The 27,852-nt window shown below is 34.8% G+C and overlaps 2 protein-coding genes across 5 annotated transcripts in view; one reads left to right on the forward strand and one right to left on the reverse strand.

The window, feature by feature from the left end:
* TSTD3 (thiosulfate sulfurtransferase like domain containing 3) overlaps positions 1–22,176 on the forward strand; it is a 40,263-nt gene extending 18,087 nt beyond the window's left edge. The window contains exon 5 of one of the 2 annotated variants that reach the window (XM_008705003.2): positions 22,149–22,176. The gene's annotated coding sequence lies outside the window, so the exon portion shown is untranslated. Of the gene's footprint in view, positions 1–14,876; positions 15,072–22,148 lie in introns of those variants that run through there. The other variant, XM_008705002.2, reaches the window with a different exon arrangement.
* Positions 469–26,123, reverse strand: CCNC (cyclin C). Of its 3 annotated transcripts, none has more exons than XM_040627567.1 (13): positions 25,854–26,123; positions 20,609–20,715; positions 19,649–19,733; positions 19,415–19,484; positions 16,563–16,614; positions 9,096–9,151; positions 8,152–8,187; positions 7,381–7,472; positions 6,690–6,757; positions 4,469–4,548; positions 3,198–3,316; positions 2,255–2,349; positions 469–1,716 (listed from the first exon to the last, which is right to left on the reverse strand). In XM_040627567.1, the coding sequence occupies exons 1-12, from the start codon at positions 25,883–25,885 to the stop codon at positions 2,298–2,300; spliced, it is 849 nt and encodes a 282-aa protein (XP_040483501.1). In that variant the 5' UTR covers positions 25,886–26,123; the 3' UTR covers positions 469–1,716; positions 2,255–2,297. The 3 variants fall into 3 exon arrangements, with proteins under 3 accessions (XP_040483501.1, XP_040483500.1, XP_008703226.2); XM_040627566.1 differs by lacking the exon at positions 2,255–2,349 and adding an exon at positions 21,509–21,725 and having other exon boundaries at positions 25,854–25,920; XM_008705004.2 differs by lacking the exon at positions 2,255–2,349 and having other exon boundaries at positions 25,854–26,119.
* Between the last annotated feature and the right edge of the window lie 1,729 nt (positions 26,124–27,852).

The raw sequence follows: 27,852 nt of genomic DNA on the forward strand, positions 1-27,852 counted from the left end.
ACTATTTTATTTACTCTTGCATCAGTTGTTTTAAATTTTCTATAACAAGAGGTTGAAAACAAATCTGCAAGTCTTATGTATTAATTTTCAAAATAAAAATTTTAAAATAAAAGGTGGGCTTAAATGAAAAATTAGGGTCAAGTCAATGATTGTGATATATAATCAGTCTGCTCTTCCAACCCACCTTAATTCTTTCAGACCCAAGGAGAGCTTTTTTCCTCTCTTATCCTGCCCGATAAACCACGTGACCTATATATATCATTGGTACTGACTTTACACATAATTTTCCTTTCCAACGTATCTAATCCTCTCCATTAGGAAGCAGAACTCTAGAGTCTGTTTATAAGCCATTTGAAATTACCCACTTGACAAACTATAGAAGACTTTAATACTGATCTAAAGGAAAAGGGACTCTCAGAGAACATAAGGCAGCAGATTCAAAAAGATAATTCAAGACACTAGTCAATATAGCTGGAGAACTTTACTTTTTATTCTTGCAGTTTTATACTAGGAAGTCAACATTTAATTTAATAATCCATTGTTCACAATTGATTTATAAAAAAATTTAATCCTTAAATTGTACATCAACATCCTATGACTCCAAATTTTATCACTCTCCTTCAAATCTGAAGAAAATGATTACTTTAAGTTCCACAGACAGCACAGTCCCACTGACATAACATTTAGTCCAAACTCCTACACTTGTTGAGAATTAAGAATAGCCAGTATCAAACTGGCCTGAAACCTGATTGTGTTCCTGGCTCAGGATACCTGTAGTAAATTTGTAAATCCACACTAAGACACAAAAATAAACTAGGGTGTGTATGTCATATAAAAAGCTTTTCACAGTAGAGTAAAAATTAACATTAAAATGTTACCAAATTTCAACCATATTATGGTGTTTTATCCAATTAGCTTTGAAAATGCCTGATTAACTGTGAATCAAATACAAATAACATCATGTAGGATTCTTTTTTTTAAAGTTTGCCCAGCATTTCAAAATGGTTACGGAATTAATATAACTTTTCAAATGTCAAAGTATGCTATACATATTGCACTTTTCTGCTAGGCTGGGCTAGTATCTTCCATGGCAAGATACTAAAACTATTGAATAAAATACATTTTTAAATCAATAGGTACTTGATTAATTTCCCTGAAATTATCAACATCATTACCAAAATCTTCCAGGATTTTGTAAGATTTGATTCCTTAAATACAGTTTTAAAGTTTAACTTAAGGAGGGAAAAAAACCCTCATATATTTGACTTTTTATGTCCTTTTTTGGCCCTTCAATGACCAAAGAGAATTTTAAACAAATTATGCTTCATGTTTCCTGGCTTAATAAAAAGCTACAATTTCTATTATCCAAATTAAGAAAAAAGTATACTAATCAAAGCTATTAATTTTGAAATGTCTATGTAAGTCTGTCTGTAGGTCCCCTTAGAACCTTTCCATGCTTTTATAATCAAGAGATTGTAATCAATTATGTACTAGAATCAAATTAGGTAAGGAAAAACTTATTTTGCAAAAATAAAATCACTTCCCAATATGCTTGACAGAAACAAGCTATTCATTTTCATTTGTGTTCCATTGAAGACATAACTGAAATCTGTCCAATGGTTTATTTCCAACTGGTCCACTATGGAATTCTTCGGAATGTTTTAAGATTGGCTGTAGCTAGAGTTCTGACTTCCATTTGGACCCTGCTCTCCTTCACTGTTCAAGTGGGGAAGAAAGAGATTTTATACCAATTAAAAGATTCATTTCCAACACCCCAATAAGCCAACTAATTTTTAAAGTTAGTTACTCTGTGGTACAACTCTACAAAACAAAGGCATTCCTGATTGTAAGACACAGATGTAGAAAATTAAAATACAGAAGACTAACATTTGGTTTTATATTTTTATTCTTATGTAACTTGGTACCCTCACACATAACAAGCATTCTGGAAGTTAGTGTCCATATACACTCAAAAAATTTAAATAAGGGTATGGGATTTCATTGTCATTACAGGTATCACTCAACATAGAGATTAGAGCTTCTTCTGAACAAATTTCCTGTAAAATTTTACATATAAAATCTTATTCCTATTAAATATGAAAATCAAGAGGTGTTCTTCCCAAAAAATTATTGTCCAAAGTCAAAATAAAATCACATGTAAATACAGCAAACTTTTGTTAAGTCAGAAAGAAAAATGGCAATTTCCTGGAAAATGCTGAATACTTAAAATAAAAATGACTAAAACTGAAAATACCAGTAACTGTAGCAATAGGATTATTGCCTTATCTTGTCCATCATCATCTTGCAGCTTCAGGCCCTGCCACTAGTGGAGAATCACTCAGGGAATTTCTGCAAAAAATGCATCCAAAGGTAGCTGTTTGAATGACTGCCTTAAACAGCTCCTTGTAAAAGTCAAGTATTAATTTTTTCCAAACGGTAACATTAACTTATCAGACCTGCAAATCTATCTTAACATTATATAACTTAACTATTTTTCGTGATCATTAAGATGGGTAGCATTTCTTTACTTCCCTTCTGACCTTTTTTCCTACTCTAAATGATCTGATATACAGCAAGAGCTGAGAACCACTGAACTAAATGAAAAGACCCTATAAAACACAACCAAAGAAAACCCTTTTAGCACAAGTGATTCATAGGTAGCAATATTATGTTACTATGTGCCATGGATCTTCAGGTCGCTCAAGAGCCAAAATTATTTATTTTTACAATATCAGATCAAGTTTTGAAACTTGATAAAAAACCTAAGGTTTTGAAAACAGCTACTGAAATTTATAAAACAGGATAAAAGCCAGTACAGTGTGTGTGTGGAGCGGGGTAGGTCGCAGAGTCAAACAGACACAGGATACTACAGAATTCTTTATCCCTGAATTTCAGATGAACTAGCCTAATTCTGTTCTGTTTAAATTTACGTACAGTATATTGCCAGCCATATGTTGAGGGATACCTGTAAGAGACCTGCCACTGCATTAGGAAAAGTTAACAGATAATCAGATTAATGTATTTTTTAAAATGAGACACTGTCAATATGCCAAGTCAGATTTTTTAAAAAGTTACATAAATCATGAAGTTTTGGAAGTAATTTCATGAAAATAATACAACATAATCTATGGGAAAATATGATAATGTATATGAAATATATAACTAAGTGAAATCAATAATTAAAGTCTACAAAGTACCTGTTTGGAGGAGGTTTTGGTTTCGGCATCTTACTAAGAATAGTTGCCATCTCTTTTCTCTCATCAAAATTCTTCCACTGCTCATATAGTTTTAAAATAACCCTGATTATTTCCAAAATCTAGAAGTAAATATTTGAAAAGTTCTCAGTGGCAATATCAAGCAACATTTAGTATATAAAGAATATACACCACACACATCCTCCAGAAAACAGTGAAAAGATGTAATCTGAATACTCAAGGACAGAGACTATTAGATAATCTTGATAAACTCGAAAGCAGTATTTTTACCGCACTGCTCTGTAGGTTTCTCCTTTTACCCTCTCACCTTATAACATGTATACCCCGTCCATCCTTACCCATCTCTGCAGTTAGTTCCCTTCTATCTGCTAATATCCTAAACCAAAACAAAACAGTGAAGGTACCGGGAACAGAGGCCTAAATCACGAAGGAGTATGCCACTACAGAGCACACTCCTCTCATGGCAACTGTCTCCGACAATGTAATGCGAGATGGTGCATGAAAGACATTGTTTTGTTCTCTGTTAACTACACATGAGTTAAGGTGCTCAAAAACTGGCAGTTCTACATGTCGTCTCCAGTTTCCAAAGCAGCCCTCTTTCTCATCTGAGTAGACCTCACACTGGATTGATTCTAATGCTATCAGCATTTCAGCAGAAAAGGTAGAAAAAGGGCAAAACCCACTTTGTCAGGAGACAGGCTGTGTTACAAAAGTTTATAGTAGTATTTAGTGGTCTCTAAGTAGCTTTTAAAATAATCCAGGAAATTAGAGGCAGCTTTGCAACTCAGAAACCAGAAGTTTACAATTCTGTTTAAATGTATTGTTTAAATCCAAAAGAGAAATATAACCTGAACAGTCAACATCAACTCTTCTCACCAAACATGTTTCTTAATATTTTTTACCAAAAATCTTCTTAGCCTTGTGGACATCATAAGATTTTAGACATGTTAAGTAAACATCATATTAACTTCAAAATGTTCAAGTTTATATTTAAGGGAATTTTATTTTTATTTTGTTTTTTAATGTATTTTTAAATTTTTAAAATTTTTGTTTTAGAGAGAAACAGAGTGCAAATGGGATAAAGGCGAGAAGGAGAGAGAGAATCTTAAGCAGGCTCGACATCCAGGGCAGAGCCCGACATGGGGCTCAATCTCACAACCCTGAGATCATGACCAGAGCCAAAATCAAGAGTCAGATGCTTAACCGACTAAGCCACCCAGGTGCCCCTCAACTAAGGGAATTTTAAAGAATACCTTCTCCATATCCACAGAAAGCTCAGCAAACCACTGTCTGGCATCTTTCTGTTGTACAACACAGGCTACATGTAGACAAGCTGGAAAGAAAATGAGAGAAAAAGGCCCATGTTTAACCACAAATGGGGAATGTAGGGGCTTAGAACTAAAGACAAAATTTTCACTTAAAATTTCCATGTGCATTTTCCAATATTCTTGTTAAAAATTACATAGATTCACCTATTAGTTACCAATGACCATCCCATCAACTTAATACAGACAGAAAAATTACTATTCTATATTAAGGTTCTTGACATCCCCTGCTCCTTGCTGTATACTAAGGATGGTACAGTTGCTCTGAGAGTCAGGGCGTGTTAGGAAAAAAATCCAAGGAGGAAACTAGAGCAGGGAAATGATCTTGAACAATGGTACAAAGGACTGGTCAAAATAAACCCAAAAGTCAATTTGACACATATACATGCCAATAATATGCTGATAAATTTCAACGTTGATTATATTTTGGTATTTCAATTAAAAGCAGTGTGTTACTTCTGTTTTATTAGCCCATGATCAAGTCAAGTGAACACTGGGCACCCCAGTACCAAATTCAGTGTTATAATCACATGGAGCTTAGAAAAAAGCATAACGCACTATATACAGTAATTATAGTTGACCTCTGAACAACATGATTCTTAGGGGTGCCAAACCCGTCTACAGTTAAAAAAATCTGCAGGTAACTTTTGACTCCCCAAAAATTTAACTACTAATAACCTACTCCTGACTAGAAGCCTGACTGATAGTTTATTAACACATATTTTGTGTATGTATTATACACTGTATTCTTATAATAAAGTAAGCTGAGAAAAAATGTTACTAAAACAAGCATATGGAAGAGAAGATACATTTACAGTATTATAAAAAACCTGTGAATAGGTAGACCTGCACAATTCAAATCCACGTCGTTCAAGGGTCAACTATATATACATTACACACAATATAAACTAACAAAAACAGTTAAAAGAATCCAGAGACAACAATCTACATCATAATTTTGCCTAATATAATTCCTACCAGCAGCTTGGCTACCTTGAGCCCACACCAGCTTAGGAGTTATATTCCCTGGTTTAGTTACCCATATGATTTTGCGAAGGATGACATTCCAGGTAAATAGTAACTCAAATGTGAATTGACAGAGTAGTTGACCCAAGTCAAATGAAGCTGTAAAGTAGGGTGTAGGCCTGAGAGGGACTGAGAGGCCAAAGAACTGAAATTATAGTAACAGGTAATTAAAATACAGTGGAAAATGCCGTAATAGGGCATACACAGAGTAAATTAGAAAAGACATCCTAATCCCGGACTAAGGTGATGCAGGAAGTTTGGGGATGGGGAGGGTGTCACTAAAGAGGTGATATCTGAGACAAGACTTAAATAAAGGTAAGAATGGGAGCAGAGAATGGTACGTACAGGTTAAAAGAAGTTGTGTATTTAAACAGAAATTGGGTGGTAAAAGAATAGGGGGAAAATCAAGAGGACAGAATCATAGACATCAATAGGAAAAAGAATGGGAAAAAAACCTAGTAAGTGCTTAATACACGGGAGGCATTACTGGTGTTCTATAAGATATCTCATTTAATATTCGCAACAATTCTGTATGGAGTTAGTATCCCCAACATTTTATAATTAAGGAAACAAACTCAGAAAGGTTAAATACTTTTCCCACAATTGTAAAGAAAGCAAAGTTTAAACCTAGGACCATCTGAGTCCAAAGACTGCCTTTTAACCCATTATGCTACATCCCACAAATAAAATGGTAGCTAACTTCTCCCTCCAGCAAGGCCCTGACTAGAAGCCCCTTTACTAGACCTCTGAGGACTTAACTAGGCTCAGGGAATAAAAGACAGGCCCAGTTATTCTATATAATTTACGAGTAATATTAGCAGGCTTAATTCTGAACTTTTCCTCCTGAACAAAAACGTTCTATTCATACACTGGTCAAAATTATTTTAAATGACTTAGGAAAAAAACAAAAACCAAAAACTTACTAAAAGAAGGGGGTGAGAGGGACAATAACTCTGAGTTCTGTAAGTTGCATTTCATATTATTACAAGTTCACATGCAAAGATTAGTCTATTACTTCATGAACCATATGAACGTAAAAGTATAATAAAGTGAAATTTTTCGGGGGATGACCTAAATAAGCTTATAACAATTCAACTAGTAAAGGCATACCATGCTTACATACCTAAAGCTATCATGAAAGGAGGATACAGTAGACAAAGATCCGTTCTGTAGGTATCATTCACTATCCTCCTATAGAAATGTAAATCATATTATTACTGAAATCAGAACTACCTTGTATGATTGTACATTACCCCCCAGAGAGGGTCAGATTTCCCATCTTTGTACATATTTATGTCTCTTACGTTACTGAAGGATAGATACAAAGGTGGAAACATCAAGGGAAAAAGATACATGAAAATGACAACGAATAAGCATATTTTAATGGATAAAATTACAGCTAACTAGATTTTAAAACTTAAAACCTTATAGTAAATTACAATAAGGAACTTTCCAATTTTTTAAAAATTAGGAAATCAGAGGAAACCAGAAATTATCCAATGAATTAATATGCAGAATACCAACAAAAAGAATTCTATTTGAAAGATAATCTGTCTTAATTTTCATGTAAACAGTCTGGTTTTTTTTTTTTTGTAAGGATCAAATTTTGGTGGAAATATTAATCGAATAAAGATCCTTATCAATTTAGCATTTATAAATATAGTTAATTAAAATTCAACAAGCAGATATTTCACTCAACATACAGTATCTTGGGACACTAGTTTAATTACTCTAAAAATACTAAACTTCATATTCAGTTGTCAACCTTCCTAGCTAGTAACATTTATACCATGAATAACTTCTGTTCTAATTACCATGCAAGGGGAAGCAACATGTCTTCTTGGCCCATGTCCTGCACATACTGGAGCAAAGGTCTATAAGGATGATACACTATCAAGCAACAATCCTAGAAACAGTTTAAAAAATGTGTATGTATAAAAACAGATTTATTACAACACAGAAACTTATTATTACCCAACTGATTTGTAATTGTGTATTTCAAAACGTTATTTCTCTAACTCATGCTTGCTTCCCTCTTATTCTCTTAAGCAAGCAGTATGGCAGCCCTAAACTCTACTGTAATAGTGAAGGCAGTGCTCTCTCTGGAATATACCTTGGTAAATCGGTTGGCAGTCAGTCAGCATCCATTCCCTTAGAGACTCAAAGTGTCACATCTGCAACACACTGAAACCTCTTATTAGCCTATAAATCCGTAATTCCCAACTGGAGGAGCAGAATTCTGCCAAAGACATAATCTATCTTTAAATAACACCACACACATACACAAATTGTGCAAATAATTTACAGTGGCTTCATGTCCTGACTCGTTTGCTTGCAATCCTTTCACTATAGTTACTACAGAACAGAAGGATTTCCCCATCCTAAGTGGGATATACAAATTATTTTACAGGCTTCTGAGAGGATATAGGGATGATGCTACTAGGTACTCTGATTTCACCATCATGTATCATTTAGATGGCTTTAAAATGTACCTCCCTATAAAGAATTTCTTTAAATAATTTCTGACTTCACTAAATTTGAAAATAAGTTTTACTCTATTAATCACAAGGAAGTAATATACTTACCATTAGTTCTAAAAGATAGAATTCACATTCTAATATCTGTTTTAAAAAAAGAGATTATAAATGTCAATGTGAAACAAATTAGTGAGTCTACTTAGTCTTACATAACAATTTATACATCATAGTAATGTATCACAAATTTTTGCTAAATTTTTTTAAATCAAGAAAATATACACAGTAGTTTATATCAGAATGAACATGTGCAATAAAAATTACTTTTTACTATTATACAATGCATGCAATTATGACTATAAAGGACTATGCTCCTTATAGAAAAGTCAGCTCATATAAGCATTCTTTAATTTAATTTAAATTTAATCTAATTTAAAATATCCTGTGTAAACTTCAGATTTTCTAAAACATTTTTCACTCAACAAATGCAAAAATGCAATTATCTCCACTTAGGTGTTACTCTTATTATATTACAAATCAATAAAAGGAAAGAATACTGAAAATGAAACATACACAATTTATACAGGATGATGAAATCCCTTGCAAGGTAGAAAAGGGACATGCCTATTAAAAATGTTAATAGAAACTGACTTTCTAAATTAAGGTCAAGTTTCAAATATGGTTTTCATATTGTTCCATTATAGTAGTTCTCAGCCCTAGCTACACACTAGTATCACCTGGGAGCTTTTAGAAAATACCAGTCCCCAGGCCTCAAGCCTAAAAATTCTGTTTTAGTTGATCTGGAGATGCCCTGATATCAGCATTATTAAAAAATTCTCAAAGTGATTTAATGGGCACCAAGGGTAGATATCCATTGCTATTAAGTACTTTTTTAAAGGTAGAAGCAATTTAGCTTTAATTTAGAATTGAAGTTTATATTCTTGTAGTATTTGAAACTGCCATTTATAGGAAACTATTCAGTTTATTCTAACATAAAATGGAGCTAGTTTATATACAGCTTTGACAAGTAGTTTTATTTTATACAATATACTTACATGGTTCATCCTGTAAGGAAATTCCTTTGGAAAGGCATATGAAAATCTAGTTTTTACTGCAGAAAACAAAAAATGACTTAAACTAAGAAAATGAAAAAAGTAAACTAAACCAAAATTTCTTTAACACAGTTGTAGAATATTAGAGGAAGGGCTAAATCACTTTTAGTAAGAGCTCTTAGAGATGCTTAGGGAACCCAGATTTTTTTTTTTCAGGCAAGGGGAAAGAACTAAGTGGCGGGAAGCCCTAGGCCCCCATCTATATTACAATTAGAGAGCTTTAATTATATACTTATTAAAAAAGCATTCTGCTGCTTAAAAAATAAAGGGGTCGGGGGAAAAAATCACCCGGATATTTTCATCTCTAAAATCTTTCCAGCTCTAGAATGATATTGGTTTTATTTTCCAGTAAATTTAGCTTAGAAGGAACACAAGTTGTGTATATGTTCAAATATATATATGTATATATTTCTAAATATATATAAAAATTGAAAGGATAATACAACCAAAGAATGTTAATAGTGGTCATCTGAGATTTAAGGATTTTTTACCAATCTGCACTTTCTGTAATAAATAGGTACCTCTTTATCAAAAATATATTTTAATAAAAGCATAAATATATGTGCAAAGTTCTCTAGGACTTTCAAAACACAAACACATACATACAGTTACTATTCTTTGTCACTAAGAACAAATGAAAAAACTGTCAGCTATCAATCCTCTATCTCCTGAAAATGATTAGTGTACACCTTTAAGTACTACTATTTGAGAAAATTGTACTCAAGTCACTATGATGCAGCATTTCATTAAATCAAGTGATGTTCTAGAGGATCTGTTCTGTGATCCCTTCCATTTGCATAAAGCCTAAGACCACACGGAGATTAAAATTTTTTTCATTTATTCTATGTACTTTATTTTCAAAAAGTTTTATTTTGTAAACTGAGGAACCTAACAACTAATTTAGATAGGTAACATCTGCCAAGATTTGAAACCTAAACTATTTAAAGTTGACACTAGGAAATTTATACTAAATTTATACTAAATATACTAAAGCTTTTATACTAAAAGCTTTCCTTTTCTTTCTCTTTTATTTGAAAACATACCTAATATTAAGATTTCTGAGTTTTACAAATCCTTGTGATATAAACAAGATGTAAAGTGTACAAGTAAAATAGGTACTTACATAATGGTAACTACTCAACAAGGTACATATCTCTGTACATAAAACAAGTCTGCATCCCTAACTCCAAAACCATGACACCTAACTTTCTGAGATTTACCTCATACTGTTAACCTCTCTCCTACTCCAAGATAAAATAGCTCTGTGTTTTGAATTTCTACCTTCTAGTCCTTTTCTAACTTGGGAGGAAAGTACACCCCTCCTCTCTACTGCTACCTCTATCACTTGTGTATTTGTTTTTCATCCGCTCAACCGACAGTTCATACTTTTTTTTTGCACCCTTAACCATTTCTCCTCCAATAAATCTGTCCCATCACTTACTAAAACACTCAAATTTCTCTTAAAAACAAAAACACATAAAACCTCTACCAAATTATATTCCTCTGCTTTTTAAAAGTAGACTATTTTTTAGAACATTTTTAAATTTACAGAACTGAAAAGATAACATATAGAGAGTTCCCATATACTGCCTGTTACGGGCTGAAATGTTTACGTCCCCCCCAAATTCCCATGTTGAAGCCACACACCTGTGTGATGGGATTTGGAGCCACCTCCAAATTTAGAGGGTTAATTAGGTTTAGGTGGGGTCATAAGGGTGGGGTCCCCATGACAGGATTAGTGTTCTTGTAAGAGGAAGAGCAACCTCTCTCTGCCATGCGAGAGCACAATGAGAGGGCGGCTTTCTGCTTGCCAGGAAACAAATGGTCAATCATGGAACTGATCAAGGCAGACACTTTGATCTTGGACTTCCCAGCTTCCAGAACTGTGAAAAATAAATGCCTACTGTTTAAGCCACCCAGTCTGTGGTATTCTGTTAGAGCAGCTGGAACAGATTAAAACAACCCCCCACCAGTTTCCCTTGTTATTAACATCTGATATTAGTATGGTACATTGTTGTAATTAATGAACCAATATAAACATATATTAACTAAAGTCCACAGTTTATTCAAATCTCTTTAGTTTTTTTCTAATGTCCTTTCTCTGTTCCAGGCTCTCATCCAGGAAACCACTTTCCATTTACTTGTCATGTCTCCTTTAGATTTCACTTGGCTGTGACAGTTTTCCAGACTTTGATGACTTTGGGAGTTTTTAAGAGTACTAATTTTTTTTCAAGTTTTTTTTTTCTCAAGTATTATTTTGTTGCCTGACCCTCTACTGGAATTTGTCTGATGTTTATTTAATGTTTAGACTGGGGTTGTGGGTTTGGGAAGGAAGGATGAGAGAAGTGAAGTGCCATTTCATCATATCGCATGAAAGGTACACACTACTAGTGATTTATCACTGTTGATAATAACCTTAATCACCTAGCTGAGGTACTGTTTGTTGGGTTTCTCTACTATAAAATTATTTCCCCTTCCCTTTGCATAATATACACATTAGAAGGAAGTCACTATGCACAACAAACATTTAAGAAGTAGAAATTTATGCTTTCCCTATTTGAAGGTATAGTTAGCTATATAAATTATATGAAATTCTTCTGTATTAGAGATTTGTCTCTTCTCCCCCATTTATTCAATAATTATTTATAACAGTAAAGACTCGGATTTTTTTTATACTTTGGGTTATAATCCAGTATTACTGTTGTTGCTGCTGTTGTACAAATTCTTCTATCTTTGGCCATTGAGAGCTCTTTCAGTTGGGTTATGTGTCCCTTTGACATATCCCCATTAAGGCAGGTGTTTTGTTTTTTGGCTTTTTATTTTATTTTTTTTAGCACTTCTTTACTTATTGGCACCATGCTCCAGGTCTATCTTGTATATTCCCTGTCCCAGTCATTTCTCCAAGGAGACTTAGCTCCTTTTATTGGAGAATGGTATTAGAAACAAAGATCTGAACACTAGGAGAACTCATTGCTACTGGGATGTCATTGTTTGTAGACCCTCTGACCTGACAACGCCTACCCACCCACCCACCCACCCACCCACCCACACACACACACATTCATGTATCTATAAATATTTATGTATATTTATGTCAAGGTAAGCATGAGCTCATACTGATGTCTCTAACTCTGGTCACTACGTGGATCTTTCTGGCCTCCTCTCCTTATTTGTTTTTCTCATTCCAGCAGTGAGAAACCTGGCTCTCAACATCAACATTTACCATGGATATATATATTTACTGGAATTGTTCAATTCCAGATACAAGTATAGCAGTACCGGAATTGTTAACTTGTACCTACATTAAGTATCAAATTTATTAACTAGAGTATGGTGTTTATGTGCAGTTCCTTTTGCCTTTAGCCTTACAGACTGTACTTCTTCCTAAAGTTACTCATGTCAGCACCTCCCCTCACCCCCTTCACTGAGGTTATTTCACGTATTTGTAATACAGTTAGATTCTCCTTTTCTCAGCACCTACTCACTTCTTAGTTCTTTGCAATCTGACTTCAACCCCTACCCCATAATGTCTAATGACAGTGACATTCTCTCTCAAAGATCACAAACCCAAAGGTTTTCTTTCTTTCTTTTTTTTTTTTTTTTGGTACTAATCTTCTAAGCAGCACAAGACAGTAGGCAACTCCATCTCTTAAAATTTACCAAGTCCCATATTTCTATCATTGGCCTCACGTTTCTAAGATGTTCTACTGATATATTTACACTTAGAATGTCCAAGATTAAATCTAACTCTTTTCAGAACCCACTTATTCTCCTCTTCTGGTACCACCTTCACCTTCCCAATGCCCAGGCAAAACACTTCAAAAATCATTTTTGGCTTTTCTTAAACCCTTGCTTTTCACAAAAGTCCAGCTCACTCTATCATGCAAATCTAGCTTGCTTGTTCTCCTTGCTGGGGGCTAAGACATCATTTTAAGCCTTCATTCGTACTCACCTGGGTCACTTCAATAACTTAAAAATAGTATTTTTCTACTTTAAACTTATTAACTTTTATTTCTCACAGCACCCTATGGTGACAGCACGGACTACAATTTGCAGTTTTATATGTATTTCAGAGGGATTTTTTTAGGTGGTTTTAAAATTGTGGTAAGATACACATTATATAAAATTTATCATCTTTAGCCATTTTTAAGTATGCAGTTCAGTAGTATTAAGTACATTCACAATTGTGCAACCATCCCCACAATCCACCTCCTGAATTTCCATCTTACAAAACTGAAACTCCATACTCATTCAACAATTCCCTACTTTCCCCTCCCTCCAACCCTAATAGCCTCTATTCTACTTTCTATCTCTGTTGATTCGATTATTCATAATATTAAGTATTTATCTTTTTGTGACTGGCCTATTTCACTTACCCTAATGTACTCAAGGTTCATCCTTTTTTTTTTTTTTTTTTTTTAAGAGTTCATTTTTAAGGGCATCTGGGTGGCTCAGTCGGTTCAGCGTATTCCTTCGGCTCGGGTCATGATCTCAGGGTCCTGGGATCAAGCCCCATGTCAGGCTCTCTGCTCAGCGGGGAATCTGCTTCTCCCTCTCACTCTCCCTCTATGCTCTCTCTTTCTCAATAAATAAAAAATCTTTAAAAAAATGCTGAGAAAAGAAACTTGCTTAAAAAAAAAAGATTTCATTTTTAAGTAATCTCTACATCCAATGTAGGGATCAAACTTACAACCTTGAGATCAAGAGTCATATGTACTCCAACTGAGCCAGCCAGGTGCCCCAAGGTTCACCCATGTTGTAGCATGTGAAAAACTTTAAACTCTACCTCAACTCACATTCTCCTCCAATTCATCTTACATTATGCTGCCAGATTCACCTTCCTAACACACAATTCTGCCATTATCCTCATGTTGAGAAATAAAGCCTTCAAACGTACCACCACTGTCAACAGAACAAATTGCAGAGTCTTCAATGAAGGCCCTCTATTACCTGGCCTTAGCCAGGTAGGACTTTTCCCAGCTATTTCTTTACTGACCATTCACTGAATGTAACTCATTAGTTTTCTCTATTTTTGACCAAACTGGTTCCTAGACTATCTTTCCCCGACATTTCCCCAGGTTCAAAATCTATCTTTCTTTACCAAATTCTATTTAAGCCTTTCTAGATTCATCTAACAAATAACCTTTTACCACTCAAAACATTCACTGCATTCTCTAATTCTTTATGACACTTATTTTTTTCTTTTGTATTAATATTTGTATATGCATGTCTTATGTTCATATTGCCCTGAAATTCCTTGTATTTATCTTTGTATTCACCACTGCATCCAATATGGTGTTTCCAGTGAGGACAATGCTGTTATTGATGATGATGATAAGTAGGTACTGAAGTTTACTGAATATTACGGACTGAACTGTGCTCCCTGCCCCTGCCAAATTTCAATGTTGAAAACCTAACCCCCAATGTGACTAATTTGGAGATAGGTAATTAAGAGGTACTTATGGTTAAATGTGGTCATAAGAGTGGGGCACAAATTCTATAGGACTAGTGTCCTTAAAAATGGAAGAAACACTAAGGGTGCGCACACACACAAAGAAAGGGCCATGTGAGGACATAGCATAACGGTGGCCATCTGAAAACAAGGAAGAGAGGCCTCAGGAGAAACTAATTTGTTGACATCTTGATCTTGGACTTCAGCTTTAAGACCATGAAAAAATAATTTTGTTGTTTAAACCACTTAATCTCTATCACTTTGTATGGCAGGACTAGCAAACTAAGACACGGAGCAAGACACTGATCTAAGAGCTTTACTGGTATTAACTCATTTGATCCTCACAACCACCCTCTGATGTAAGTATTATTAATCCTCATCTTGCAGATAAGGAAACTGAGACACGGATATTGTATTTTGCTCAATTTGCCACATAGAAAGCAAAGGAGCTGAAATCTGAAGCCTAAGCTGTATGGGTCTATATGATACACTACAACATTTATGAAATAAACAAAACTATTCTACTGTAACAATTTCCTACTCATTGGTAACCAAATACTGTTATGAATATACTTTATGGCTTTGCATGAGAAATAAACCTTAGTAATAGGTATTTTACATTTTGGGTTTTTTTTGAGAGGAAGAGAGAGCACACACATGTGTGAACAGGGGGAGGGGCAGGAGGAGAGAAAAAGAGAGAGAATCTCAAGCAGGCTACACACTCAGCAGAGAGCCCAATGTGGGGCTTGATCTCAGGACCCTGAGATCATGACCTGAGCTGAAATCAAGAGGCAGATGCTTAACCGACTGAGCCACCCAGGTGCCGCGGTATTTTCACTTTTAAAAATATACACCTTCTAAAAAATTTGGAAAACAAAAAATGACATATGAAGAAAATAAGGCACTTAGAATTCACTACTCGCAGATGAGCACTTCTAACATTCTGGTGGATTTCCTTCAGTTCTTTTTGAATTTTTAATAATTCAATTTTCCAGAGGGCAATTCAATACTTATCAATGTGATGTATCCGCTATATTAAATTCTATGGCAAAATTGATTACTACTCTGCTATCCTTAGAAGAGTAAAATAAGGCACGGAAAAGTCTGAATTAGATTATTACAGTCTTCTCAGAAAAGGGAATGACCCAAAAATATGAAAATTAGTCTGGTTCACAAACCTAAAAACACAACAAATGTTCTGCCTCGTCTGTGCAAGATCACATAAGTTAAAAAAAAAATTCTGCATTATTTTTCATCTTTTGTTAGGTGCTGCCTTTGTGCTTAACCTATGAAGACGGAGCATAGCATAATGTTAATACCCTGTATACAATATTTTATACAATTACTAGTCTACAGGGTTATTTCCTTTAATGTCATGACTCCAAGGCAGCTAAACCCCATCTTTTTGGAAAAAGAACTAAAGCCAAGAGGTAAAGCAATTTGCTCAAGGTTATACAGCTGCTACTTAGAACCAGGGCTGACTACTATAGTCAGCATTTTTCTCCCCTGCACTGTGTTTTTCAATATGGAGGCAAAATACGTTAATTCAAATCAAATACATACACTACAGTTACTAAAGAAACAGTTTACCCACAATAATAACACAATGGCTAGTCATTATGAAGAGATAAAATACAATAAAACTGGAAAATAAGTTTTTTCTTTACCCTTATTATTTAAAATTAAGAACCACTGAGTTGACGTTTTTGGACAATAGTTACTATGCATTTTTAGTATTAAAAGTAATGTCTTGGACATAATACTATTAAGTGGTTTTTAAAATTTTAGTATTTTAACTTTATTTTTAGCCAAATACACTAGCCATAAATGTGACCACAGGAGATTTAATAAACCGAATGAATCTTTCATAGGTCTCATTAAATTGAAAAACATTAAGGTCTTATGGAGCTTTTTTAAAGAATTACATCCTTAAAGCAGGATATACTTTTTGCACTTACATACAGAAGTAGCAGCAGAAATCAATCTTGTATTTGAGACTACTCCAAATTCCTAGAGAAATAAAAGTGGATGAGATCAGATACATAGTAATCCAATGAACCTAAGGATATCTGGGTCTATTCAAAGCAAAGTATTTCCTATGTCCCCCCCATGTTTATAGTTTGTTTTTCATCTTCTATCTACTTCAGGCACGAAGTACTTAAATCTCCAAACGTATTACTTTTCCTTAAAATTGCTGCAATAAGACAAATGTTTAAATAATTTTGTCATTTAACATCATTGACAGATACCAAATTAGAAACCAAGCCCTAAAGCAACAGTGCCAGTTTTCTGCACTCCAAATAGTTTCCAAAAAGATTTTTTAGATTCTACACTTAATGCAAGAAAGATACTAAGTACGCTTTCTATTCAACTGAACCTGGACTAATGAACAGATACTTCATACTACTTAGTAATAAAATGGCTGAATCTCTAAAAGATAAACTTTAGTATCACCAAAAGAATTTAAGACCATAGAAACTATTATTCTATTTGGAAGAGGAAGACAAGAATGATAGAATGATATAGTATAAAACTTCCTTTTTTTTTTAAAGTAGGCTCCATGCATGCCCAGTGTGGAGCCCAACACGGGGCTTGAACTAACAACCCTGACATCAAGACCTGAGCTGAGATCAAGAGTCAGACACTTAACTGACTGAGCCATCCAGACCCTCCATAAGACTTCCTTTTTTTTTTTTTTTTTTTTGAGAGAGTGTGAGTGGGAATGGGCAGAGGGATTGGGACAGAATCTTAAGCAGAATCTGTGATTAGCAGGAAGCCCAATGGGGGGCTCCATCCCACGACTCGGAGATCATGACCTGAGCCGAAATCAAGAGTTGGACGCTTAACCAACTGAGCCACCCAGGTGACGCAAGGCTCTTAATGTCAGTTCCCATTTCCTCTTTGAATTTAATATGCCACCATTGTAAAAATAACTAAAATTTATGATCCACCTTACATATATTGTCTTATATTGTCTTATTTAATTTGATTAACCTCATAAGATTACTAAAGCCTTCACTTTATTTTAAAAGAGAAAAATCAATCGGTTCCTTATTCAACAAAAGGAACTAAACTAAATGTAGTCTTCAACCTACATCCTTATTTTGAGGGGTGAGGTGGGTATGTATGGGTATATATATATTTATATTTAAACCTCAAACCATAGTAACAAACTAAAAAGTAAATGCCTCAGACATCTTAAAAGTCATTTCTATATAATTCCCACACAACTGGACAAAACACAGAAAGATTTGGTCACAGTTAAAGACTAAAAACAATAATGCTAGAACCAAATATAAAGGGATACATTTTTTTCCAGGACTAATTCTTTTTTTTTTTTTTTTTTAATATTTCTACACCCAATGTGGGGCTTGAACTCACGACCCTGAGATCAAGAGTCATATGCTCTACCAACTGAGCCAGCCAGGGCGCCCCAAACTAGGATTATTCTTTATCCAAAATTCTTTACAGTGAAAACTTTTACTCAGTAAATCATATAACAAAAGATACTTAAACGAAACAAATTAAAATCCCCAAATTAATCTTCAAGAGTAGAAATTATATTATAAAGATTTTGTCTCGATTTTCCATACTGGTTGTGCTTCAGATACATCAAATTACATGGTAATATTTGGAAAAATCACCCCGTAATATGGGCTTTTTATAAACACTGCTTTTCCCAATAAAGAACTTAGTAACAACCGGGCTGTCCCTTTCAGCTACCACTTATAACTAGAAAACCACAAACCTCTAGAAAGTCTGTCTTAATATTATTTCTAATAGGGTGAACTCTCATTACTTTAGGTAATAATTAGGAAAGATGTCTTAAATAATCCTAAATAATGACTAAAACAAAACTAAACCAAAATTGAGTACCAAAAGGAATATAAACCTATTAGGCTTAAATTACATTCAATTTTCAAGAATACAATTACGATTCTAAGGACATCTAAGGTACATAATACAAAGGTTCTGTAAGTTTAAAGACTGCATATGTTATAATGAAAATCAGTCAATATCTCCTATTATTGTCTGGATTTTAGCTGCGCTCTCTCAAAAATACTGAAAAGGAAAATAAGGTGAGCAGAGATTTAGTCTCAGCTCCAAGTTCCCATCTCTCTTCTCTCTCCCTCACCTAATTTCTCTCCCCTAACAATTCCTCATTGGAATCTATTTGACTAGATCCACACTCAATCCTTGCCTTCCCTCCTGCTTTCCCTATGGCTTGGCAGACAGCCATTATCAGGAGGCAGGGAGGGAAGACAGAACACAGGAAGCATGTGGAGGAGGAGGAGGGTCATAGGAGGAGGAGTTATAATTCAGGTTATAGTAGAGAAGGTGTGGCACTTATGGAATACTCCTCAGTGCCAAACAGTAAATGTCTTAGAGGACCTAGAACAAAGCAGTTAAAAGCATGGAATTAGTAGCCAGACTCCCAGGCTCTGCCACTTACCAGCTCTATGATCTTAGGCAAGCTTCTTAATCTCTATGTACCTCAGTTTCGTCCTTTATGAAATGAGGATATTACTACCATACACACCACTGTTTCTTATAAGGATTATAAGTCAAATTATGAGTCAGTTATAGTTGTAAAAGGACTCAGAATAGCACTTAGTATATAGTAAATGTTACATAAGTGTTTGTTAAATGAATGTATAAAGACATGTATATCTTTGAATTTGTATGAATTTCACTATTTTGCATAAATCACCATCTGTCGTTATTTTTAAATAGGTAATATGAAAACTAGGGCAGATTAACCAAGGTACATTGACTATACTTTAACGAAGAACAGAAAACTATTTCATACCTCTACTTTGGATGCCAAAAACACACATGTAGGAGCCATTAATACAGGATCTATACTTTTCAGAGAATACCTAAAATATGATAAAACAAAGTTAAATGTCATTCATATAGAAAACACTGGGAAAAAAACCAAGATAATTCTATGGCAAACACGTGATTCATTTATACTAAGGTTCATCAACATTACATAAGAGTTTCAAATAGGTGTAACCTAATCCCAAAATAAAAGTCCTACCTGGCATAGAATCTCTTGAAATAGACCGTAGCAGTGGCAATAACTTGTTGTCTTAATTTAAGATGTTCACCTAATGCCTGAATAACTAAAAGAAAAATAATAAAGTTTTAAATGTTCTTCTGGTATCATTATAATATTGACACTGAACAGTAACTTTCACATGGTTAAATCATGACTATATTAATTTTTAACAAAGAGAAAAACCTACATATGCTATAAAGCTCTACTTGGATCACACTGGGCTGGTATTAGGATTTGCAAATCTGTTAAAAAAAATATAGGTATGCATAAATAACAATAAAAAATAGAAAGTGCCCCATAGCAAACACTATTCTTGTATTAAGAAGGTTGAATGAAAGGTATTTCCCTCTACCTTCTAAGTATTTTCAATGTTTTTATCTTTAGAATAAATATAAAAAGAAAATATTATATAGTTAACAAACTCACTACAACTTTCACTTTATAAAGTTTATTAAAAAGTCCATAGTGAATTCTCCAAACAACACAGAAGTAGGTTTGCAGAAGAGTTAACTGAGGGTTAGAAAGATCACGTAACAAAGCTACCATGTGGCAGAGCAAGGATCTTTTGACTCTAAATCCCCTTCCTCCAAAGCAAACTTGTAAGATAAGAATGACCAATATAGGATGTCAGTCCAAAGAATCCATTTATCCTCAAAATACTTGCTTTAGCCAAACTTAATGGGGTTTATTAACACATTATAAATGCTTAGGGAGATTAATGAACACTTTCAAACTGTCTTGAGTGTCTCTGCAATGTAAGATTCACAAAAGACTTTATTTAGAGCACTTAGAAAGATAAATATAAGTTATAAAAGAATATATGTATAAATAAAAATATCAAGTAGGAACTAAAACAGCTCATCACAAATTACTATACAGAAGTTTTAATTCAGATGTAACCAACTGTACCATTTCAATTAATTTTTTTTTTAAGTTTACCATTTGTAAAAAATATCTGTAATTTCCAATACTCTTCTTCTGAGAGAAACTTTAAGTCCTTCTGGCGTTCCTTCAACAGATCTTGTTTATCCAAAATCCATTGCAAACTAGAAGAATGAAGATGTTAAGACACGTTACAGAAAATCAACTAACAAAGTCACAAAAAAAACATTCTAAGACTGAACAAGTTATGAACATTCTGAGAAATACAAAGTGCAAGAAGTAACCTAGGAAGATTTTTCATATTTCTTTAAACTCTGAGAATTATCTCACTAATGAATGTAAATATGCCCTGAAAAAAAATTCCAGTCTAATTTTCTCTCTTTTCTGTTCTCTCTCTCACTACCTTATATTGTTATTTCATTGGTTTTAAGACTATGATATCAAGAAAGTGATGTCTTAAGCTTTTAACTGGCAGCACGTTTATTTTTTCCTAATGATACATAAAATAATGGTATAGTTATTTGGCACCAAATGATGGTGTCTTAGGTTTGAAGTGTCTTTTCTCAGTTGTTCACGAGTAACTACAGTATTTAATTTCCCTAATTCACAAATTCCCATCATGTTAAAAGCTGCTTCTGAATTTATTACACTATAGCCTCCTCTACCTGCCAAGTGCCAATTAACCAGAGATATGAAACTGAAATGACCCAAAAAACTATTCTGCAACTTGCTTTTGTCATTCAGTATGTTCTGGAAGTCTTTCGATGTCAACAAATTTGTTACTCAGCATACCTCTAAATTGTTGCACAGCATTATGAATGGATTGTTACTTGTTTAGTTAATTCCTATTATAGGAATGTAGCTTATAATTTCTGACTATTAAAAATAATGCCTTAATAAATAGCTTTGTTAATTCACTCTTGCATATCTGATTAATAATACATTTAAAATAATTACCTAGAAATAGAACTGATTGGTTGGTTTTGCTGATAACTTTGTTTTACATTGTTAGTTTGTATTCCATATGTCACACCAGTTTTTTACTTTACTTCTGAGGTTAAACATTTTTCCATGCCTTATTGGTCAAATACAGTTTTTTGTACACTGTAATTCCAATGACAATTTTTCTAATGGAATGGTCTTTTTCACGATTAAGAGATTCTTCTCATATAATCTGCATATTATGGATAATAAACCATTTGTCACATAAACTGCAAACATTCCCCAACTTTAGCATGATCTCTTAATATTTAATTATTTGTAACACAGAAATATGACTTATTAAAACCAACCCATATTTTATTTATTTTTTATTTATTTATTTTTTAAAGATTTTATTTATTTATTTGACAGAGAGAGAGACAGCCAGCAAGAGAGGGAACACAGGCAGGGGGAGTGGGAGAGGTAGAAGCAGGCTTCCCAGCAGGAGCAGGGAGCCTGATGTGGGGCTCGATCCCAGGACTCTGGGATCACGCCCTGAGCCGAAGGCAGACGCTTAACGACTGAGCCACCCAAGTGCCCCTAAAACCAACTCATATTTTATTATTTATTTATTTATTTATTTATTTAAGATTTTTTATTTTTATTTATGTGACAGAGAGACAGCCAGCGAGAGAGGGAACACAGCAGGGGAGTGAGAGAGGAAGAAGCAGGCTCCCAGCGGAGGAGCCCGACGTGGGACTTGATCCTGGAACGCCGGGATCACGCCCTGAGCCGAAGGCAGACGCTTTAACGACTGCGCCACCCAGGCGCCCCCCAACCCATATTTTAACTTTGATTTTATGCTGGTCACAAATGGGAAGACCTTCCCTGACACAAAATGATTAAAGAAAAAAATTCACCTACATTTTCTAATATACTTAAGGCTTTTTTCTTTCAATTTTTCTTATTCCTATGCCATGCTATTTTAAAACATAAGATTAAATTATTGAAATCTGATATGGAAAATATCCCCCTTGCTACTTAGTGTTCTTTAGAAAAACTTCTCAATATTCTATTACAATTATTATTCTAAGACTTGAACTTTAGAAGTATTATGTCAAGTCCCAACTGCATTAAACTTAGAGATCGATAGAGAGAAATGCTATCTTTACAGTGCTAGAATTCAAACTCCATTTATTAAAATCTTTATGTTCTACTAGAGAATTTAAAAATTTTCTTCCTATAGGTCCCGCACATTTCTTTAGTTTATTCTTGTGTATTTCATATTTTATATTGCTACTGTAATTATATTTTCCATCATTCATTTAGAAGAAAGCTTTCCATTTTTACATTTTGTAACTGGTCACTTCATTAAACCTTTACTGTTTATAATAATTTTTCAATTAGCTGAATTTTCGAGTTAATTTTATCTCTACAGGCTGACAATTTTGTCATTTTTAATATCTCATTCTATTAATCGTATTGAGTAGTAATTCAGAACAATGTTAAACAGGCACCCTATTTTCCCAATGTTTCACCATTAAATATCTCTTATTCATGCTTTGACGTTCTTACCATGTTAAGAAAGCATCCTGTTTTAGTCAAGAATAGATGTTGAATTTTAATAGATGTCTTTTGATGCCTTCACTGTTTATTAACAGATTTCCTAATACTAACCATATTTCAATAAAATTACTACCATTTTCTGTATTTCTAATGTAATGTTAGACTCTACTTGTTAGTAATTTATGATGCTTGTATCAATATTCAAAACTGAGATTGTTTTTTGTGCAACCTTTTCTAGATTTTATCAGTGTTATTGTAGCTTCAAAGAGAGAACTGGAAAGCTTTCTTTCTGTGTGACCTGCAATAATTTCAGTAGCAGATTCTCTTGAAAATGGGAAAACATTTACCCATGAAATAATGTGGGCCAGAGCATTTTTTAAGGGGTAGCTCTTTGGTAACTTTCTAAATTTGTTTTGGCTTTCAAATTTATTACCATGGAGGTAACCTAAAGGTACATCTGGATTTATTTACTTTTCTGATTCCTAATTTTTTATCTCTGTATCAACCCTCTTTTCTTTGATTCAACTAGCAGTTTAGTCTACCATTTTGATCTTCCCTTCCAAAGAACCAGCTCTTATAATTTCTGGCTATTTTTCCTTTTAATATGTTAATAAGTGTTACCTTTATTAAGTCTTTGTTTTTCCCCCCTTGGACTTATTTCACTGTTTCCTTTTTAATATTCTTAAGCAGACTATTTTGACTATTTTTATTCTTTGTCAGTTATTCTGGATGCTAGTTTATAACTTTGGCTACATCCCACAGGTATGGATATATATTGATCTCATCAGGTTATTTCCTTAATATTATGTAACTGTATTTTCAGTTTCCTCTTTGATACAATATCCAGAATTGATTTTGTCCTTTTTTATTTGTTACCTCTTCATTAATTCATTCAGTCAACCACCTAGTATTTAGTGCCCTACTTTTACTGCAGTAAGATCAAAGAATGTGTTGTGCTCTACTTCAACTTTCTAGAAAATACTGTGATTCACTATGTTCTGGAATTATCATTAATTTCATCCTCACAGTCACAGGTTTTTAAAAAGATAAATTTCATAAATATTTAAGTTTTTTCTCACAGCACATAGTATGGAGGTTAAACCAAGAACACTTAAAAAATTTAAGATTACACTGTAAAATTCACCATTATTTCATGTGCTAAGAAAAAAAATTGTCAGGCTCATTTCAGAAATGTTAAAATGCGCATCTTCAAGCCACGATACACAACATAGTTCATGTCAATTTTCCTCTTTTACCAAAATCACCTAAAGCAATGGTTTTTGTAATCTTTTTGTTGGTTTGTTTTTCCAGAATTGACCGCCTTGTCTTTCTCACTTGTAACCTTTTGCAGATCAGGCACTTCATGATTCTCAAGAGATCTCAGTGGCCCCTTCCTCCAGGACTATTTGAATTGTGCGGCAAGGACACTTTCAAAAAAGCACATTTAACATTATAACAATTTTATATTTCAAAAGTGAAAAAACAAGTATTATAGATCCTTCTCCCCCTCTGATATATGTTCTTATTACGCCAACAATAAGTGAAAGCATAATGAGAACATTTACCAAAAGGCAGGTAGGATCTTTTTTTTTTAAGTTGAAAAATGGCTGTAACTTCTGATAATCAACAGCTAGCTACTTGTCAATTCTTTCTCCTTCTTTCAAAGTTTATTAAAATACTACCCCTTCTCCAGTAAATTTTCTGTATTTTAATTTTGCCCAAGCAATATTACAATGAGTAAGGCTTCTACAGAATTTCATCACCACAGAATCACTTACAGCAAGAGGAAAACCTGTTTTCTGAAAATAGGTTTCCAAACCCATTGTTTCTTTTTTCTTCTCTTACAAAGGACTAAAAACAGAATGAATAGGAATCCATCTTCTTCACAGAATCAAAATTTAAATTACTACTACTAATGCTCTCTTGGCATTAAGGTATGTTTACACCAAAATATAATAGTACCAGGTTCTGTTCACCTTTCAACCGTACAGCGGAAAGCCTAGTCAAAGTTCAATTAGTCGCATCACCCACCTTTCCGCCTAAACAAACGTATTTAGGGGAAAATATTTTTAATATGACTCTAGTTCTTCCATGGTCACTAACAAAAACAAAAACTTATTCATGAAATAGGTTAAAGAAATCGGCAGTCACTGGAAAATAGTTGCTTAAAACAAAATATAAGGCACAGACTAATGAAATGAATAAATTTTGAGAGCACCTGCCCTATACCTAACCAACATACAACTCCATCTAGGCATAAGGTAATGGCAGGAAGCGGTTACAGAGCAGAAAACAAGACTGATTCTGGACCCTCTCCTCGGAATACTAAATTCTCCTCGGAATACTAAATTCACTCAAGATAGAAGGTCAATGACAAAAGACTACAATGCCGACAACTAAAGAGAGCCCAGGCAAAAGCGAACCACAACTGTCCTGAAGAGCCCAGAGTCCGAGCTGTGCCGCACTTTCCATACCTGCGCCCATCCCACCCCATCCCACCCAACCCACCCCGCTTCCAGGCCTAGCTTATCCAGGAATCAAGTTAAACTCCTTCCTTCCCCGGAGACCGAACCTCCTTAACCCCTCGCCCTTCCCCGCTCACACATCTTTACCCCCACCCCCGAAATGCTGCCAGGGGGCGGGGAGAGGGGAGTCGCCAGAGAAAAGTGCATCCCGCTTCCGGCCGCTGCCGCCTCCCGGGAGACCCCGCGGCACTCGGGACAGGGGCCGGGATCCAGGCCAAAGGGAGTCGCAGGCCCCGTCCTCACCGGCTCCCAAGAACAAGCCCCGGGCGAGAAGACGGAAGATCACTTACTAATGGGAGCTCTGCCAAAAGTTCCCTGCCATGGAACACAGCTTGCCCTGATAAAAAAGCACCAGCCGGCGGAGCGGCCCGCGGAGCGACCATAGACCCAGCCCGCCCGGTAACCGCGCTCCTGGATCTGATCTGCTCGGCTCCGCTCCGCGGCGGCTACGGTGAGAGGAAGAGGATGGCACTCTATTCTCCTTGACGCCGGCCGGCAACACTCTACTGTGTAAACCCGTTCCTATGGATAAAAGTTCCGGCCCGCCCCGCGGTAGCAGAGGAAGCCGGTGGGGAGCGGGCAGCCTGTGGCGGCGCTGAGGGGGTGGGAACTAGTGCCCGTAGAAGGCTCCCGGCGGTTGGGAGGCTCTCGCGAGAGTTTCGTACCGGTTGCGTCCTACAACTCGCGAGGGTTTTCTGTGAGCTGCGTTCATTCACTGAGTCGGAAGGAAATGTAGGCCGGTTGGAATTTTGTTTTTTCATTTTACAGGCCGCCGGTATGGCACTTCGTTAAAGTGTAAGGTTTCCTGATTTCAGTTCCTTCTCTTGCTAGTGAAAAGAGGAACAAAACTTATTTTGTCCTCAAGGACCTACCAAAATTTGCCTGCACCAAGCCGAATAAGTTCTTAATGGAGTCCTTTTGGACTGGAATGCAAACTTTTAGAGCAGCAGTTTTCAGTGCCAGAAACTATCCGTTTTGCAGAACAGTGAAAAACATTTTTCCTATATTACATGTGTGTGTATGTGTGTGTGTATTCACATATAAATACCGAATAGAACGTATAGCCAAAAATGCAATAATTTAATTTTACAAGATGAAATAATCTGTATTTCCCATTTTTATTATCATTGTGACATTGCATTTATTGTAAAAATTATTCTAAATAATTGGGTACACCTGAAAGCTGTTCACAGAAGACCAATCAATGTTCTGCCAAGTGTAGCTTACTACATTATTTTTCAGCTAAGTGAAATAAGTCAGAGAAAGAAAATAGCATATAATTTCATTCATATGCAATTTGAGAAACAAAACAAACGGAGAAAGAAAAAAAGAGACAAAAAACCAGATTCTTAAGTATAGAGAATTGGTGGTTGCCAGAGAGGAGGTGAGTTGGGGAATGGGTTAAAAAAGTGAAGAGGATTAAGATTTAATTAATTAAAAGATTTAATTAAATTATTATTGTAATTTGCTTTGGTACTAATAATCTTTATTGTGAAAATATCCTTTCCTCTATTTAGTCATTCACTGTGCATCCCTTTATTTTAATTTCTGGATACATCTATTTGTGGAAGATGAGTATACCTCTAACTTATGGCAAAACATACTAGTTAAGAACTCAGTCTCTAAATTATACTTATCAAGTTCAGGTAACAGCTCTGCCACTTACTAGTTGTGTAACTGTCTTAGCTCAGACTGCTGTAACAGAATACCACATGCTGTGTAGCCTAAACAACAGACATTTATTTCTCACAGTTCTGGAAGCTGGGAAGTCCAAGATCAAGGTGCCAGCACATTTGATTCCTGGAGAAAACTGTCTTCCTGGCTTGTGGATGGGTGCCTTCTCATAGAGTCTTCAAGGGCAGAGAGATAGACAATAAGGATACTAATACTATCATCAGGGCCTCACCTTTATGATCTCATCTAAACCTAATTGACTCCCAAAGGCCCCACCTCTAAATACCATTGGGTATCAGAAGTTCCAGGTATGAATTCCATTCAGTCTATGCCAGTAAACTTGGTCAAACTACTTAATGACACTGAACCTCAGTTTCTTCGTTTGTAAAATAGGGATAATCATTGTTCCAAAGCCATAAGAGTTCTGGAGAGGTTTAAATGAATCTTAAAAGAAATTGGAATAGTGCCTAGTACATAGTAAGAGCTCCGTAACTCTTACATTTTACTTTTTATTTTTTTAATTTTTAGCTTTTATTATTTAAAACAAGTTTAGATTCTACAATCTGGACTATAAAGAACTCTGTTTTCAGAGATAAGGAAAATAGTGCTACCTTG

Source organism: Ursus maritimus, unplaced genomic scaffold (genome assembly GCF_017311325.1).
Source record: "Ursus maritimus isolate PB19 unplaced genomic scaffold, ASM1731132v1 scaffold_13, whole genome shotgun sequence".
NCBI lineage: Eukaryota > Metazoa > Chordata > Mammalia > Carnivora > Ursidae > Ursus > Ursus maritimus.

Bases quoted from the DNA above. Each gene is read 5' to 3' on its own strand.
- CCNC (XM_008705004.2), bottom strand. From the start codon at position 25,885: ATGGCAGGGAACTTTTGGCAGAGCTCCCATTA. The intron at 19,734-20,608 runs GTAAACTTAAAA...TTTTTCTTTTAG, and splicing joins ACAGATATTTTTTACAAATG to TTATTCAGGCATTAGGTGAA. The intron at 7,473-8,151 runs GTAAGTATATTA...AACTGTTTCTAG, and splicing joins TCTATCTTTTAGAACTAATG to GATTGTTGCTTGATAGTGTA.